The 18,454-nt window shown below is 49.4% G+C and overlaps 1 protein-coding gene across 1 annotated transcript in view; it reads right to left on the reverse strand.

Annotated features, from left to right (window-relative positions):
- Positions 1–260: 260 nt before the first annotated feature.
- Positions 261–18,454, reverse strand: part of DNA2 (DNA replication helicase/nuclease 2) — a 159,042-nt gene continuing 140,848 nt past the window's right edge. Inside the window, 1 exon segment of the mRNA XM_029609674.1 lies at positions 261–1,471. Coding sequence (XP_029465534.1) covers positions 1,409–1,471 — 63 coding nt within the window. The 3' untranslated portion in view covers positions 261–1,408.

Below are 18,454 nucleotides of genomic sequence, written 5' to 3' on the forward strand. Positions count from 1 at the left end.
TAGCTATACAGTATGATAATATTAAGAAACATTAATAACTTGTTTAGTAATTGTCAGAAATGAAGTACCTTTGGACTGTAAGAGTACATTAGTCAGATCCCATGCAAAAATAAACCAAGCAAACCAGGTATATCAAGCTTAGTGAAACAAATATGACCCTGCATTAAGAGTTAACAATGTATTCCTGAACAGCAGAGAACGCATTTAGCCCAGTTCAAAAAAAGCAGGTGCATTATATTAAATACATCACCAAAACCATATAATGGAAAAATGTTTTATTTTAATATAAATAGTAGAAAATAACACAAAAAGTAGAAAACTGGCTCATGTACAGTACTGGACAGCATTTCACAGAGGCACACAGAAAAAAAAAATCCTGAGCAGTATCAAAACCTTGAAAATAAAGCCCCAAAACACATAGAAAACTACATTGTAAAAGTACACCAATGATAGCAGCTTCAAATTCCATGAGAAGATTGGGGCAATTTAGTTCTTGCTTTATTTTAAGCTTCCAGACATGGATAATGTTCAAATGAAGTCCCAGTTAACAGCAAGATCTGGGCAAATGCCTCACTAGGATGAAAACCAGCCAACAATGCAAATAAAACATTCAGAAAAGTAATTGTGTTTCTATTATGTTATGAAATGCTAAAACATTAATAGCTTAATTATTCACTTCCCAAACTTGGCAATATAGTCATTTTATTGGATTACTGAATATTCTCTTTGGCCTCGTCTGGCTGGTTAAATGAGGTTTTATTTTTTGGATAAAACCTGCAAAATATTAGGGAATAAAATCTCTGAATTTCAAAAGGCGCATTTGTCCAATTAAATGTAGCACTTAGCTAGACAAATGCCAGGATTTAAAACTCCAGCTGGTCTGACCACTTCCCAACATGTTATTTTAGCTATGTCAGAGGCGGTCTGGGGGCATTTCGGATTTTCAGCATTATTCGGCTAACTTTCTTGTATATAGTCTGCAGTCACTAACAGGTCTATTCACTAAATTGCTCTACTGTGCTCATGTAGAAAGTGTGTGTGCTGTTAGTGAATAGGCCCCATTAAAAATAATTAGAGCTGTGGTAAATAACGCATGTTTATGAGCTAATCAATAGGTCTGTAAATCAATGCATAGCAATTAAGTTTAGTTTTTTATTTTTTGCCAACAGATCAATGTCCCTTTTCAGACAGCTTTTTCCGTGATTTTATGATTTTTGCCACCCTCTTTGCAGCCAAACGATCTCTATTATTTAGACCGGATGAATTTAGTGTTGTGTTTTGACTCAATACAAAAGAGATTTAGTGAAGGTAGCAGTGGCTATTCAACAGTTAGCTTAGTTGTGTGCCTTGAACGCAGACTCATAGCCTGAACCCTGCAGTATCATCAAATGGCTTCTTCAGAAGATCTTCATGTCGACACACATGAGGCAAGTGCTAACCTCTCATGTCCTCCTGCTGGGAGATTAAGAATGTAAGGACATCAAGGAAAATTAATGCCACAAAAGGGTAGACGTTTGACATCACGATTTCATTTTTAATTCTTCCCCTTTCAGTTTACTATAACCATGAAACACTCCATGAAGAAAGAAGGAAATCTCTCTTTAGACAGAAGAGTGATATTACTCACTGATGATAGGATAGAAAGGTCAAAGCAACCAAGCCATCTAACTGTAAAGAAACAGTAAATACCACACCTCAAGATCAGATCAGCACAACTAAAAAAAAAAATAAAAAAAATGTTAAGCAGTGACTAGAAGGAATATAGAAAGACATGACAGCTAAACAGAATAAACAAGATTTATACAAAGAGAAAGGCAGGCACAGAAGAGCTCAGAATTTAAAAAGTAAAAAGTTAAGAATCAGAGAGCTGGGAAGGCACCATGAAGCAGGAGGTGCTTTACAATGTTTTAGGAAAGCATCAGCTAAAGGACACTATTGTTTTCAGGCTAACAAAGAACCTGATGTAATAAGGTGCGAGTTAAAACTATGCGCCAAAATTTAGCAGTTTAACGCACAGGCTAAAAAAATGTTTTAATTCCCAATACAGTAAACTAATGGTATGCTAATGTATTAGTTTAAAAAAAAAAGAAAAAAAAAGAACGCTGACTGGAAAATGCGAATACATTTTAACTTGGGGGGAGCCTCTCAACATGATTTATGTTCACAAAGGTAAAATTACTTCTTACCTGATAATTTCCTTTCCTTGAAGTAGGGCAAGCCAGAACCCGAGATGGCTGCAGGTTGCTCTTGACTAAATTCACTACCCATCCCAGGTACTGCAGCAACTGAACCACCCTGCTCGATACCAGCTGACTCTGTATCCAACTTGACTCAAATTAACCAGTCATCCAAATATGGATGAACCAGAATTTCCTCCTGTGGAGAGCTGCCACCACCACCACTTTTGAAAAGGTCCTGGGCACCATGGCCAAGCCAAAAGGCAACACCTGAAACTGGTAATGGTGGCCTAAAACTGCAAAGCACAAGTAACGCTGATGCTGTTTGTGAATTGGAATATGTAGGTACACTTCCAAGAGGTCCAGAGAAGTAGGAAACTCTCCCCTCTATACCATCATGATGACAGACCTTAAAATTTCCATTCAAAAATGGATAACAAGAAAGGCTCAATTGACACCTTTTAGATCTAGAATAGGTCAAAAGGAGTCCCTCCTTCTTGGGATCCACGAAGTAAATGGAATAATGGCCTCTGGCTTCCTGATCCTTTGGAACCAGTACCATGGCCTTCAGAGTGAGCAGCCTCTGCAATGTGGTCTGAACCACTGCCTGCTTTTCTGCGGAATGGCAAGGGGAAACCATAAAAGCATCAGAGACCCATTGATCAGAAGTGATGTGGGCCCACCTCCGATAAAATTGAGACAGGTGGCCATGAGCTTTGAATCTGGAAGCCCCATCTTTACCTGGCATTTTTGCCCAAAAGGACTGAGACCTGGCAAAGGAGCAGGACCCTCTGAATGCTCGAACCTCTGGAAAAGTGATAACATCAAGCGCTCCGAAGCCACCCCTTCGCTGACAAAAAACTGAGGAATAGATTTCATGTCCTCGGGTAAACTAGGAAACTTGGAGTCTCCCCATCAATCCTCCATCTTCTCTAACTCCTCCCCAAACAATAAGTGTCCCTTAAAAGGCAACTTGGTGAGACTAGACTTTGAAATAGTATCAGCGGACCAGATCTGCAGCCAGAGGAGTCTTTGGGCTGCAGTCACTGAAGCCACCCCAGTACCTATGCCCCAGGAAAATTCGGGGCATTATTCAATTTATGTTGTCGTACCCAAGAAGGAAGGTTCATTTCGCCCCATCCTGGATCTCGAGTGTCAACCGTCACCTGCGAGCGATTCGTTTTCGCATGGAGACTTTACGCCCTATGATAATGGATGTACAATCGGGAGAGTTCCTTACCTTCCTGGACCTATCCAAGACCACCTACATATTACAATCCGACAAGAACAGTTTCCTACTCTTTGTGTACTGAGTCAGCTTTGGGTGCTGCCCTTTGGCTTAGTCACCACCCCCAGATTATGGTGGTCCTGAGTTCATATGTCTACACTAAGGAAAGCTAAATTATCAGGTAAGTAATTTCTCCATTTAAAAAAAAAAAAAAAAAGATTAAAAGGCACCCCCCCCCCCCTGACAGTTTGCTGCAGTGATCGTGCACAGAGTAGGGGCAGGGATAGAGGACCGCAGTGAGTGCTGGGGCAGAGGTGCTGCTATTTTTGAACCGGCCAGAGTGAAATGGCAGGAAAACCATGCGGTAGGCGCCATTTTGGAGGTGCTGGTCAGAATGGGAGAGGGAGGGGTCACCGGGTGTTCCGACCGGACAGGGGCAATTGAGGCTGCAGACTGTGCCTGTACAAAGGCTTGTAGCCCCTGGAAAACCTGCATCCACGAAAAGGTAGTCCAGCCTAGTGCATTAGCGCTAACAGAATTGTTCCAAGGCCCCCTTCGCTTTACATTTAGGCGAGGGAGAAATCTACGGGACAGTCTTGTGCATACGGCACCTCCCCATTTAGGTTATCCGTCTAGTGAGAGGGGCTTCCATAGACCATGTGGACACTGTACAATGTGCAGCCACACAGATACTTTTTCAGAGTTCATACATCCTATGACAGGGCGCGTCTTTAAGCTTTATTCACAGTCTGACTGTACCACAAAAGGGGTGATTTATGTTATAAAATACCCCTGCGCCCTATTGTACATAGGGAAAACCTCTAGAATGATAAAAACAAGAATAATAGAACATTGTTCGAATATCAGGTCCCTTAGAATGGATGAACCCCTGGTAACACGCAGCCATTCCATCTCCGCTCTCTCCTTCCTGGTGTTAGAGGTGGTCCCGCGCCCTCACCGAGGAAGGGACTTTCCTGGGATACTGGGTCGGAGGGAGCAGAGATGGATCTTCACCCTAGACACTGTTTCCCCTAAAGGACTCAATAAAGAAATTGAGTGGCACCTTTTTTACTGAGGGAAGAGATCTGTTAGCCTGATTTGATTGGGTCTCGCGAGAGGTTCGCCTTTCGCGCCTTTTTCTGGTTTAAATGGCTGTCAATGTTGAGGGCGCTTGCGCTCCAGTGATTACTCCTACAGGTATGTGGTTACATTGTAATGTTTCACCGTAGCCTTAGTTGTTCCACTTCTTACCCACCTTATTACATTACAGATTGATACTGTTACCTGGTCCCTCCCGATGCAGCAGTCGCGAAACACGGGACCGTGTCGGGGGACTTTAAGAAACTTTTGTTATTATTGATGGAGTTGCCACAATTGAATATTTGTCATCAGAATTCCTTTGAATAAATAGAACTGTTTGAAATTCTCAGTGGAAGTGAGAGTTTTGTCCTGCACTATTGTGTCTGAGTACTTGCGGATGTGCAAGGTTTATGCTTCAGTGGATTATCGGTAATTAAACTCTCCCATTATAATTGCACTGCCAAATTGGTTAGCTTCCCTGATTTCTCTTAGCATTTCATCATCTGTCTATTTTGTCCAGGTGGACGGTAGTATACTCCTATCACTATACTCTTACCCAACACACATGGGATTTCTACCCATATAGATTCTACTGAGCCTTTAGTCTCTTGTATGATCTTTATCCTGTTGGACTCTATACCCCCCCCCCCCGGACATAAAATGCCACACCCCCACCAAGTTGATCCTCCCTATCATTGCGATATAATTTGTACCCTGATATAGCACTGTGCCATTGGTTATCCTCCTTCCACCAGGTTTCTGTGATGCCAATTATGTCAATCTCATCATTTGCTGCTATACACTAACTCTCCCATCTTACTTCTTAGACTTCTGGCATTGGCATACAGACATTTCAATGTGTGGTTTTTGCTTGTTTTAACAACCTGCTTTTCAGTTCTTAGAGATAATTTGGAAATCTTTAGCTAGGTGATTTTTCACATATAGGCACATGGACTACGTTTGCTTTTATTGGAACCTCTCTGTTTGGACATCCTAACTCTGCTGTTTCATTAGTATCCTTCAAGAATACATTTCTCCGAACCATGCACTGCTGAGTGACTGTCAGCTTTCCTCTTGTCCTAGTTTAAAAGCTGCTCTAGCTCCTTTTTAAAAAAGTTAGTGCCAACGGCTTGGTTCCATTCTGGTTAAGGTGGAGCCCATCTTTTCGGAAAAGTCTCCCCCTTCCCCAGAGGTTTCCCCAGTTCCTTACGAAACAGAATCCCATTTCCCTGCACCATTGTCTCATCCATGCATTGAAACTCTGGAGCCCTCCTGCCTCTGGGGACCTGCATGTGGAACAGGATGCATTTCAGAGAATGCCACCCTGGAGGTTCTGGATTTCAGCTTCCTACTTAAAATCCTAAATTTGGCTTCCAGAACTTCTCTCCCACATTTTCCTATGTCGTTGGTGACCACATGTACCACGACAGCCGGCTCCTCCCCAGCACTGTCTATAATCCTATCTAGGCGACACGTGAGGTCTGCCACCTTCGCACCAGGCAGGCAAGTTAACAGGCGGTCATCATGTCCACCAGCCACTCTGCTATCTACATTTCTAATAATTGAATCACCAACTATGATGGCCAGCCTAACTCTTCCCTCCTGGGCAGTAGCCCTGGAAGACTTGTCCTCAGTGCGAGAGGACAACGCATCACCTGGAGAGCAGATCCTTGCTACAGGATCACTTCCTGCTACACCAGGGTGATGTTCTCCTACTGGGAGACATTTCTGATCCAAGGCAGCACTGGGGCTGCCAGACTGGATTTGGGACTTGGCTACCATGTCCCTGAAGGTCTCATCAATCTACCCCTCTGTCTGCCTCAACTCCTCCAAGTCTGCTACTCTAGCCTCCAGAGATCGAACTCATTCCCTGAGAGCCAGGAGCTCTTTGCATCAAGTGCATACATACAATCTCTCACCGGCGGGTAAAAAATCATACATGTGACACTCAATGCAAAAGACTGCAAAGCCTCTCTCTTGCTGCTGGACTGCTGCCTTCATCTTAATTTTGAGTTCCTAGGATACTAAGGGAGTTGGAAGTAGAGTACTTTATATTTACAAGTGAATTTACCAATTAATCAGCTAGTGTCCTACAAGGGGATGATTAAACTTTCAATAAGGGCTGGTACAATAGTATGATTTAGATATAAGCTTGATTGATTTTTAATGAGAAAGTGTCTCTTGCCTAAAAATCAAGGATTGAGTGGGTGGGAAAGACAGACACTAGAATTAACTATCACTGGCTTGCTTATTACCTCAGACACACACAAACTCTAAAGAATACCATTATATCACCTTTCTCCAAACTTTTAGAAGTACAAAGATTTCCCAAAGCTATACTTACCAATCCTTTTTAACCACCATTAAAATTGATCTTCACTCAAATTATTGAAGGGTCTGAGATTCGCGCGCCATTAGGCTTGCGCCTCTGGTCCTCTTCTACTGCAAAGGGTGCGGGGCCTCTGGAAGCTGGGGCTGTGGAATTCAATCCCTGGATCGCTCGCGGTGACCTCTGGACGCCTCTCCCGGGGGATACTGGGAGCAGTATGCAGATGAGCCTTCCGGTCCTCTTCTGTGCCTTCAAACCTTCCAGAACCGCATGTCCACGGCAAATATAAGCAGAAGCAATGGCCTCTTTCAGCCAGTGGGCGATAGATGTTTTAGATGCCTTTTGGCCCTTATTAGGGCCACTCCACAAGACAAAAAAAGAGTTAGCAACCTCCAAGTACCGCAAGGCCTACATCAACCCATCCGGCGAGACTGGCTTCCGTCATCAAAATTACCCACTGAGGTTCCTTGAGATCCACTCTGCGTGCTAAGTGATCTTGCACCAGCCACCAGCTGAGACTGGACCTGGCGGGCTCCGTGAGTGGTAAGGGAACTTGAATCTCCTCCGACATAGGGTCCCACCAGGACAATGCCCTCTGCAAGGGTCTCATGTGAGCAAATGCCCACAATACCAATTCCAGAGTGGACACCACGGACCCCAGAACCTGTAAGCAATCCCAGACTCAGAACCGGTGTCCCCAGAAGGTGCTGAACTTGAGATCACAGCTTGGTCGTTCTTTTGTCCAGAAGGAAGAGCTTGCCAAGACGGGTACTGAACCGGGCCCCTAAGAAGCCTGAGACTGCTGTAGATGACTCTTAGCCTGGTTGACCACCCATCCCTGGGACTGCAAGCGATGCACAACCGCGGCTACTGCCTGCTTGCAGAGCACTTCCGATTTCGCCCAAATGAGCCAATCGTCCAAGTATGGGTGGGACTAGAATCCCTTCCTTGCGAAGGGCCGCTGCTACCACCACCATTACCTTGGTGAAAGTACGCGGAGCCGTCGCCAGGCCAAAAGGAAGAGAGCAGAACTGGAAATGCAGTCCCAAGGTCATGAAGCAAAGAAATTTCTGATGGTCCCGACGTATACCTATGTGCAGATATACTTCTATCAGATCCAGAGAAGCCAGGAACTCTCCCTTGCGCACCGCTGCGATACCCGTGCCCAAGGTCTCCATACGGAAGTGCGGGACCTTGAGGCCCCTGTTCACCTTCTTCAGATCCAGAATGGGACGGAATGACATCTTCGGCCCCACAAAGTAAATGTAGTAACGTTCCGTCCCTCGTTCCCCTGGGGGAACGGGAACAATAGCCCCCAGGGAGTCCAGCCGGTGAATGGTCTGAGGGACTGTTTGGCTGGAGAGCCGCACGGAGAGACCAGAAAGAGGTCTCGGAGAGGGTGAGCAAATTCTACAGCGTAGCCGTGAGCGATGATACTGCATACCCACGGGTCTGATGTTATCTTGGCCCATTCCTCAAAGAAAAGGGAGGGTTGTCTCCTGATGATCGGCATGAAGGAATGGGCCAGCCGCCACTCATTGCAAAGATTTAGTCATGAGGGCTCCTTGGCTGGGGCTATCTCGGTCTGTCGGACCTGTGCCCACGAAAGGACTGCGACCAGGACTGAAATCTCCCTGAGGTCTGTCGCTGGCCCGTGCCCACTGGTCTATTCTGGCGAAAGTGCCGCTGGCCCCTAAAACAGGAGCGGGCCGGGGAAAAACCCCTAGACCTCCCTCGGCCTATCCTCTGGCAACTTGTGCACCTTATTCTCACCCAGAGATTTGATTAGTTGCTCTAAGTCCTCACCAAAAATGAACTTTACCTTGAAAGGGAGCGCACTAAGCTGCGCTTTTGAGGAAAATCTGCCGACTAATTGTGCAACTGTAAGAGCCTCCTGGCCGATATAGCTGACAACATAGTTCTGGAGAAGGTCCAAAGAAGATCATAAGAGTCATCTGCCCCCTAGGCTACTGCCTGAGCATCCTGAGGAGGAAGGTCTCTGGCACTCAAGAGCTGTTGAACCCATCTCAGGCCTGCTCTAAGTGCAAGGCTGCTGCAGACGGCTGCTCAGATACCCAGAGCAGAGACCTCAAAATATGTGTTTGATTTGAACCTCGAGCTTCCTATCTGTAGGTCCTTGAGGGCTGCCGCCCCAGCTACCGGAATAGTGGTTCTTTTGGTGACCGCTGAGACCAAAGCATCCACTTTCGGGACCCTCAAGAGCTCCAGGGTCTGCTCTGGCAAGAGGAACAGTTTTATCCATAGCTCTACCCACTCGCAGACCCGCTTCCAGAGTATCCCACTCCTGGGTCATGAGCTGCTGTATCAACTGAGGAAACAAAAAAGTCTTAGCTGGGCCCCGTAACCCCGCCAGGACTGGGTTCACTGAATCCAGATTGGAGTCCTCTGAAGGTGCCGCAATTCCCAGCTCCGCCAGGACATGCGGAATGAGAGGACTAAGTTTCTCCTTCTGAAAGAGATTACCAAGTCTAGGACTGTCGCCATCTAGGGGCACCACCTTTTCTGTCTCCTCTCCCAGGTCCACCCCCACCGGAGGCGCAGAAGCTGATGAAGGGTCCTAGTCCAAGGCCTGCCCTAGCCCAGGCTCCACCCCAGCGAGACTATTAGAGGGGCTATGAACTGTTTGAATCCAAACTGCCCCTTGTGGCTCCTGCTGCCTGGGCCACTTGCTAGGTGGCCCCTCTGGATGCCTAGACCCTACCGGGTCACCAGTCTGAGCCTGGCTGGCCAGATAGGCCTGATGCATCAGGAGAATAAATTCCGGTGAAAAAGCAGGCAGACCCCAAAATGGTTAAAAGATAGAAAACAGATAGTAGGGCTAAGTGGTAAATTTTCTCAATGGAAAAAGTTGAATAGTGGAGTGCCCCAGGGATCTGCTCTCGAACAGATGCTTTTTAATATATTTATTAATGACATGGAAAAGGGAACAAGTAGTTAAATCACAAGCAGATTGTGATAAATTGCAGGAGGACCTTGTGAGACTGGAAAATTGGGCATCCAAATGGCAGATGAAATTTAATGTGGACAAGTGCAAGGTGTTGCATATAGGGAAAAATAAACATTGCTGTAGTTACACGATATTAGGTTCCATATTAGGAGCTACCACCCAGGAAAAAGATCTAGGCATAATAGTGGATAATACTTTAAAATCGTCAGCTCAATGTGCTGCAGCAGTCAAAAAAGCAAACAGAATGTTAGGAATTATTAGGAAGGGAATGGTTAATAGAACGGAAAATGTCATAATGCCTCTATATCGCTCCATGATGAGACCACACCTTGAATACTGTGTACAATTCTGATCGCCGCATCTCAAAAAAGATATAGTTGCGATGGAGAAGGTACAGAGAAGGGCAACCAAAATGATAAAGGGGATGAACAGCTCCCCTATGAGGAAAGGCTGAAGAGGTTAGGGCTGTTCAGCTTGGAGAAGAGACAGCTGAGGGGGGATATGATAGAGGTCTTGAACGAGTAGATGTGACTCGGTTATTTACACTTTCGAATAATAGAAGGACTAGGGGGCATTCCATGAAGTTAGCAAGTAGCACATTTAAGACTAATCTGAGAAAATTCTTTTTCACTCAACGCACAATAAAGCTCTGGAATTTGTTGCCAGAGGATGTGGTTAGTGCAATTAGTGTAGCTGGGTTCAAAAAAGGTTTGGATAAGTTCTTGGAGGAGAAGTCCACTAACGGCTATTATTCAAGTTTACTTAGGGAATAGCCACTGCTATTAATTGCATCAGTGGCATGGGATCTTCTTAGTGTTTGGATAATTGCCAGGTTCTTGTGGCCTGGTTTGGCCTCTGTTGGAAACAGGATGCTGGGCTTGATGGACCCTTGGTCTGACCCAGCATGGCAATTTCTTATGTTCTTATAATGAGTGGAATAAAACGTGTAAAAGTTAATCAATAGTTTACTCTTTTGAAAAGTACAAAGACAAGGGGACACACAATGAAGTTACTGGGTAATACATTTAAAACTGATAAGAGAAAATTTTTTTTTTTACTTAGTGTATAATTAAGCTCTGGAATTCATAGCCAGAGGATGTGGTGAAAGCTATTATAGCTGCGTTTAAAAAAAAAAAGAAAAAGAAAAAGGTTTGTACAAGTTCCTGGAGGATAAGTCCATTAACAATTAAGGCAGAGTTGCAGAAATAAGAAAATTATTATTTACCTGCTAATTTTCGTTCCTGTAGTACCATGGATCAGTCCAGACAGTGGGTTATGTCCCCAATCCAGCAGATGGAGTCAGCACAAGCTTTGAGGGGGCGTATCCATATATACTACTACCCCCTCTGCAGGAGTTCAGTATCGAGTATATCAAAGCCCGAGTAGAAACCCCCGAAGGATCAAGTTTGTGGAAACAGATAATGAAAACAATTGTAACCGCAACAAGTAACTGCAAACATCCTACCAACTTGTAGGGAGCTGTGAAAAACAGTGAAAAGAAACAACTGTGAAGACACAGAACACTGCGAGCAAGAAGCAGCGCAGAGCTGAGCAGGATCAAGAACCCAAACGCGGTGGGCGTCTGGACTGATCCATGGTACTACAGGAACGAAAATTAGCAGGTAAATAATAATTTTCTTTTCCCTGTACGTACCTGGATCAGTCCAGACAGTGGGATGTACCCAAGCTTCCCTAAATCGGGTGGGGTCCTGCGAGGCCTGCTCGGAGAACCTGCTCGCCAAAGTGTCCAGAGACCGAAGAGGAGAGGTGCAGACGATAGTGCCTCGAGAACGTGTGTAACGATTTCCAGGTGGCTGCCCTACAAATTTCCTGCGAGGATACCGAGCGAACCTCCGCCCAGGAAGCCGCCTGAGAACGTGTAGAATGCGCTACGATTCCGGGTGGGGGAGTCCGACCCGCCCCAATGTAAGAAGCAGCAATGCCGGCCTTCAGCCATCTGGCAATGGTAGTCTTCGAGGCCTGAGACCCCTTCTTAGGACCGGCCCAGAGTACAAAGAGATGGTCAGAGGTTCGGAACTCATTTGTAGCCTCCAGATAGAGGCGCAGAGTGCGCTTGACATTCAAGAGACGGAGAGACTTCGGCTCTGAGGAAGAGAAGGACAGCAACTCCACCGTCTGGTTCACATGGAATGCAGAAACCACCTTCGGAAGGAAGGAGGGAACGGTGCGAAGCGAAACTCCAGAGTCGGAGAAACGGAGATAGGGCTCTCTACACGACAGAGCCTGCATCTCCGAGATGCGTCGAGCGGAACAGATGGTCACAAGAAATACAGTCTTGAGAGTGAGATCCTTTATCGTTGCGCTGCGCAGCGGCTCGAACAGTGGTCCCGACAGGGAGCAAAGCACAAGGTTAAGACTCCAGGAGGGACAAGGGTCCCGTAACGGAGGACGCATATGCTTGACACCCTTGAGAAAACGAGCAATGTCAGGATGCTGTAGAAGAGAGCCCCCATCGCTCAACAGCGAACCAAGGGCGGCCACCTGAACCCGTAGTGAATTATAGGTGAGCCCTTTTTCCACCCCCGCCTGTAGAAACTGAAGGATCTGAGGTACAGAAGCCTTAGCGGGTCTCGTGGCCTGGCTGGTACACCACAGCTCGAACACCTTCCAGACTCGAACATAGGCCGATGTCTTTCGTGCCCGCAATAGCGTGGATACTACCGCCTCCAGGTAGCCCCGACGCCGGAGGCGGCGCCTCTCAAAAGCCAGGCTGCAAGACAGAAGAATTCTGCCTGCTCGAAAAATACCGGGCCCTGATGTAGGAGCTGGGGGAGGTGCCCCAGCCTGATTGGCCTGTCGATCACCAGCTGTAGCAGGTCCGCAAACCAGGGTCGCCTGGGCCATTCTGGGGTGACGAAAACCACGGTCCCCTGATGGCTTTCTATTCTGCGGAGCATCCTGCCCACCAGGGGCCATGGTGGAAAAGAAAGATATGGCGGCCACGGGAGGACCAGGGCATCCACTCCCTCCGCGCTCTCTCCGGCGACTGAAGAAGCGTGGAGCCTTGGCGTTGAGAGCGGACGCCATCAGATCCAAGTGGGGGGCCCCCCACCGATGGACGAGAAGTTGCATTGCTTTGTCGGAGAGAGACCACTCTCCGGGTCCAGCAGTTGACGACTGAGGAAGTCCGCCTGGACGTTGTCCACACCGGCGACGTGCGAGGCCGCTAGCCGGACGAGATGACGCTCCGCCCATTGCATCAGCAGCGCCGCCTCGAGCGCGACCTGCGGGCTGCGCGTGCCTCCTTGTCGGTTGATGTAGACCACGATGGTAGCGTTGTCCGATAGGATTCTGACTTCTCGGTTCCGAAGAAGCGGGAGGAAATGTCGCAGAGCTAGCCGGACCGCTCTGGTTTCCAGACGGTTGATTGACCACTTCGCCTCCACCGTGGACCACGTCCCCTGCGTGGCGCTTCGATCGCAGACTGCACCCCAGCCTGCTAGACTGGCATAGGTGGTCACCACCACCCAATTTGGCAGATCGAGGGACATGCCACGGGCCAGGTTCGGCGGATCCAACCACCAGCCCAGACTGTCCCTGGCATTCTGTGGGAGCGGGAGAATCATCTGATAGTCCTGCAATACTGGTTTCCAACGGGAGAAGAGCGCCCACTGTAAGGTCCTGAGGTGCGCGAAAGCCCAAGGTACAAGGTCGATGGTGGACCCCATCACTCCCAGGAGTTGCAGGTAGTCCCAGGAGGTGGGCTCTGGTAACGCAGAGAACCGTCGTGTGTGATCCCGCAAGGATTGAGCTTTGTCCTGGCGCAGAAAAACTTTGCCCAGTAGGGTGTCGAAAGTTGCCCCCAAAAAAAAACCCAAGCGTTGCGAGGGCATGAGGGAGCTCTTGGAGAAGTTCACTACCCATCCCAGGGAATGTAGAAACCGTACTACTCGAGTCACCGCTGAGCGTCCATGATCGAATGACTTCGCCCGGAGGAGCCAATCGTCCAGATAAGGATGAACCAGGATGCCCTCCTTCCGGAGAGCTGCCGCCACAACTACCATGATCTTGGTGAAGGTGTGCAGCGCCGGCGCCAATCCAAACGCGAGAGCCGTGAACTGAAAATGCTGGTCCAGAATTTTGAAACGAAGGAAACTGTGGTGGTCCGGGCGGATGGGAATGTGCAGGTAGGCCTCCGTTAAGTCCAGGGAGGCGAGGAACTCCCCCCGATGCACCGCCGCAATCACTGACCGGAGCGTTTCCATGCGGAACCGAACGACTCGAAGGGATTTGTTGACTTCCTTGAGGACTAGGATAGGCCGGAAGGAACCGTCCTTCTTTGGTACGACGAAATAGATGGAATAGTGGCCCGAGCCCACCTCTCCGAAGGGCACGGGCGCAGTAGCGCCTATCTCCCGGAGTCTGTCCAGAGTCAGCTGCACCGCTCCTCTCTTGAGGTCCGAGCCACAGGGGGAAAAGATGAACCTTCCCTGCGGGGGGCGGACAAATTCCAATGCGTAGCCGTGTTTTATGGTATCCAGGACCCACTGGTCCGAGGTGATCCGTGCCCACTCCGCTTAGAAATACGTTAGTCGGTCCCCAATCCTGGGGACAGGGGAGTGGGCGAAACTGGCATCATTGTGAAGACTTGGTATAGGGGTTCCCGGTTCCGGGAGTAGTGCGTGCGGGCCGATGCCCGCGGAAGGCGCGCAACCAGGGCTGAGACCTGGGGGCGGATGGCCGGGAGCCCGTCTGTCTGTAGCCCCTGTAGCGCCGTTGCGCTCTGGCTCTGGTCCGAGAAGAAGAAAATGCTCTGGATGGTCGAAACCTATCCTCCGGCAGCCGATGAACAGCGTTCTCCCCCAGGGACTTGATCTGGTCCAAATCCTCCCCGAAGAGGAACTTGCCCCTGAAGGGAAGAGAGCCCAGACTGGACTTAGAGGACGTATCAGACGCCCAATTGCGTAGCCACAGTAGTCGTCGTGCTGCCACTACCGAAACCATGGATCTTGTGAGGACCCGAAAAAGGTCGTACGAGGCGTCCGCCCCATACGCCACTGCGGCTTCTAGCCGATCTGCCTGGGCAGCCTCATCGGATGGCAGGTTCTGAGACGTGAGGAGTTGTTGCACCCAAAGGAGACTAGCCCGCTGGGCAAGCGAACTGCACATCACCGCCCGCATACCCAGAGCGGAGACCTCGAAAACCCGCTTAAGGAAAACTTCCAACTTACGATCCTGTGTGTCCCGCAACGCCGCACCTCCCGTCACTGGGATAGTCGTCCTCTTCGTGACCGCCGACACTGCGGAGTCCACCTTTGGGACCTTGATGAGGTCCAGAAAATCTTCGGGGAGCGGGTACAGCTTTTCCATAGCCCGGCTGCTCTTCAGGGAGGCCTCCGGGGTGTCCCATTCCCTGGTGAGAAGTTGTAAAAACGAGTCATGAATGGGAAAAGCCCGAGCCCTCGGCCGGAGTGCCGCCAGGACAGGATCTCCCTTCCTTGAAGAAGTGATGACAGCGGGAGCTACTGGGGCAGGCGGGTCTGGTGGCGGATCCAAATCTAATTCTTGGATGATCTGCGGGATGAGGTCGTCCAGCTCTTCCCTCTGGAAGAGGCGTAGGGTACGCGGATCATCCCCCTCCTGTGTGCCGTCCCCTTGTCCCCCGTCCGGGAGGTCAAGTCCATGTCCCGCTGGGTCTGGCACCGCCCCCACTGCCGCGGGCGTGGATCGGACCCGGGTAGGAAGGCGGGAGGCCCCCACTCCCGGAGGGTCGGGGGGGGCCGGCGTCGAGGGCGACATCCGAGGGATCTTAGGAGGGGGGGGGGGGTCCCACAGGTGCTTCCAGCCCCTGCAGATAAGCGGTATGCATGAGCAGGTTAAACTCCGGAGAGAACCCCGGCCTGCTCGGGTGCGCTTCGGGGGCGGCGTGGTTCCTGCTCCCTGGCTCTGGGTGCTTGGTTCCTGCACCAAAATCGGGGGAACACCCACGCTGGTAGAGTCCTCCAGGGATCCGTTCTCCCTCGTGGCCTCCAGGGATCCGTTCCCCCTCGTGGCCTGCGCCTCAGGGCGCTCAGAATGTAAAATGGCCGCCGTTCCCGCCAAAAATGGCGGAGTGGCCGGCCCGCACCACCCGGGCAAAAAAGAGAAATCAGTCAGGGACTGTGAGGTACCTTCCCCCCCGGGAAGGCATCGTGCACAGATGCCCTCCCGGGAAATCCGGGACCCCGGGTCTCCGCAGGCCACACAGCGGGACGGCCGCGGCATCGGGATCGCTGCAGGAGAAAAGAAAAAGCCATGGGGGGGGGGGGGCCACGTGCACAAAGGCGCCGCTGCGGGGGGGCCCGGTCGGCCCGCACTGCCCGCTGTCTGAAAATAGAGGAGGGTGCCGCGGGGGGGCCTTCCTGGCCACACGACCCGCCCCAGACATCTTTCCCTAAATGGCTCAGCAGCCCATGAGGAGCTGTAAAATGGCCGCGGGTGAGGGAGTAAAGAGCGAAGAGGCCGGCTCCACCGGCTTTCGCGGGCACCGGGGGCTGAGCTGTAAAGGAAAAAACTACAAAGGAAAAACAAACTTACCCCTGGCTGCAACGAGAAATAAACAGCAAGGCCGCAGAGAAGAGACAAGGAAGATAAGCCACTCCCCAGAAGTTGAAAGAACTCTGCCTTTTTTTTTTTTTTTTAAACTTAATACAAACTTGATACAAACTTGATCCACAGAAAAAGACAACAACAAGCCATAATCAAGCAAGAAAGTGAAAGAAAAGGAGGGGAAGCCTGATTCCCCTACTCGCATCTGCTGGAGTCAGAAGATACTGAACTCCTGCAGAGGGGGTAGTAGTATATATGGATACGCCCCCTCAAAGCTTGTGCTGACTCCATCTGCTGGATTGGGGACATAACCCACTGTCTGGACTGATCCAGGTACGTACAGGGAACCACTGCTTATTCTTGGGATAAACAACTTGGAATCTTTTTACCCCTGGGATCCTGCCAGGTACTTGTGACCTGGCTTGGCCACTGTTGGAAACAGGATACTGGGCTTGATGGACCCTTTGTCGTGACCTAGTATGGCAAGCCTTATGTTCTTATGTCAGCTACAATAACTGAGCTGCCTCCCCAAATCACACTGACTTCGCCTGTGGGAGCTGATGAATTGTAATGTTTTCGTGTGCATCTTTGCCCCCTCTCTCCTTGTGTTTTAAAATTTGGAAGAGACTGGTGGGGCTTTCAGTGCTTCTCTGGCTCTTCTTTTTGACTCTCCCTGTCTGCACTGCCTGCTCCATAGAAGTTGGTGTGCCACACATTTTTGTTAATGTATGTGCGCCTTGGGCATGAAAAGGTTGAAAACACCTTACTTAGGGAAGAAATGGTGGTGCTTACACAGGATGAAGGCAAAATTAAAATAAGAAAATCAGAAATGAAGAAAGTCTTCATAGGTGCGATACTTCCTTCAGAATCTCTTTTTGCATTAATTCAGGGAAAACGCATCTGGAGAGAAAGCCAGAGTTAAAGGTCAAGGAAGCAAGGTTGATAGATGGCAGACTACAGAGTTGTCACAAGGGGCTAGCAAACTGAATAACTGCTAGGACACCAAGGTGGCAGGGAACCAAGAGAAAACCGCAGCTTCCCTCTGCCACTAGTGCCTCTCCTCTCCTTTCCTTTCCCTTGTGTGGCCCTCACAGTTCACTCAGTTGTATGAACTGCACAGCACTTTGTAGATACAGAGTTCTGCACGGCTCCAACAGCTAATCAGGGCACCACACACCTGCAGAAGGAAGAGCAGAAGTGCCAATACAATAGAAAGAGAAGCAATGAGATAGAAGGCCAGCTTGGGTACAAGGAAATGCTTGGTGCATGGGAGTTAGGGCATATGGGGTGGGTGAAGGAAACAGGAGAGAGTTTTTCAGGCAAGCTGAAGGAAAGAGTTTAGCAAGAAGTTTGAGAGTTTGATGAACATAAGATTTTCAAATGAGGAGAAAAAAAAAAAAAGATAACTAGTGGGGTAGAGGGCGTGAAAGAGGAAAGCATGAAACACCACTAGGGTTGTCAACTTTTCTACAGAGCAGGACCGGACACTTGAAAGCGGGGGGGGGGGGGGGTGTTTGGTGGCTGCAGCCTCCCTCCCGCTTTCTGCCCTTTCAAATCAGTGTGGCCAGAGGACGCGGTGTTATGTCTGTCGTGCCCGACGCCCTCTCTCTGCCCTCCTTACCTCTGGTGCCTCCCTCTCCGTCCACGGGAAGATTGGCTGCCGCGGCGTATTCCTGCCACTTGTTCTTGGGCATTCCAGGACCGGCTCGAGGCTGCAACCGCCATGTTTCCTGGAGGCCTAGGGGCGCGCACGCGGTGCGGCCCCAATTGAAGTACCAGCATTGGCGCGAACCTCGGGGGCGTCCCCCAAAGATGACGTCACCCGCGACGGATATTTAAGGTCTCAGTATTTGCTAACACAGCGAGTTAGCAAGGGATAGGTTTCGCTACCCTAAGCTATTCTGCCTCCTTGGATTTACCAGAGGTACCCGCTCCTCGGGGGCCTCGCTCTCTCCTTGTTTTTTCAGGTGACAGTCTGGAACCAGTACTCGCTCCTCGAGGGCCCTCATCCCAGACTTACTTCGTATAGTCTTCTGCCTGGAAGTCTTCTCTACCAACTATATCAGCTACATCAGTGAGTTACCATCGTTCTCTCTGAGCTTTCCCTGGAACCAGGTACTCGC

This window comes from Rhinatrema bivittatum, chromosome 7 (genome assembly GCF_901001135.1).
Source record: "Rhinatrema bivittatum chromosome 7, aRhiBiv1.1, whole genome shotgun sequence".
Classification (NCBI taxonomy): domain Eukaryota; kingdom Metazoa; phylum Chordata; class Amphibia; order Gymnophiona; family Rhinatrematidae; genus Rhinatrema; species Rhinatrema bivittatum.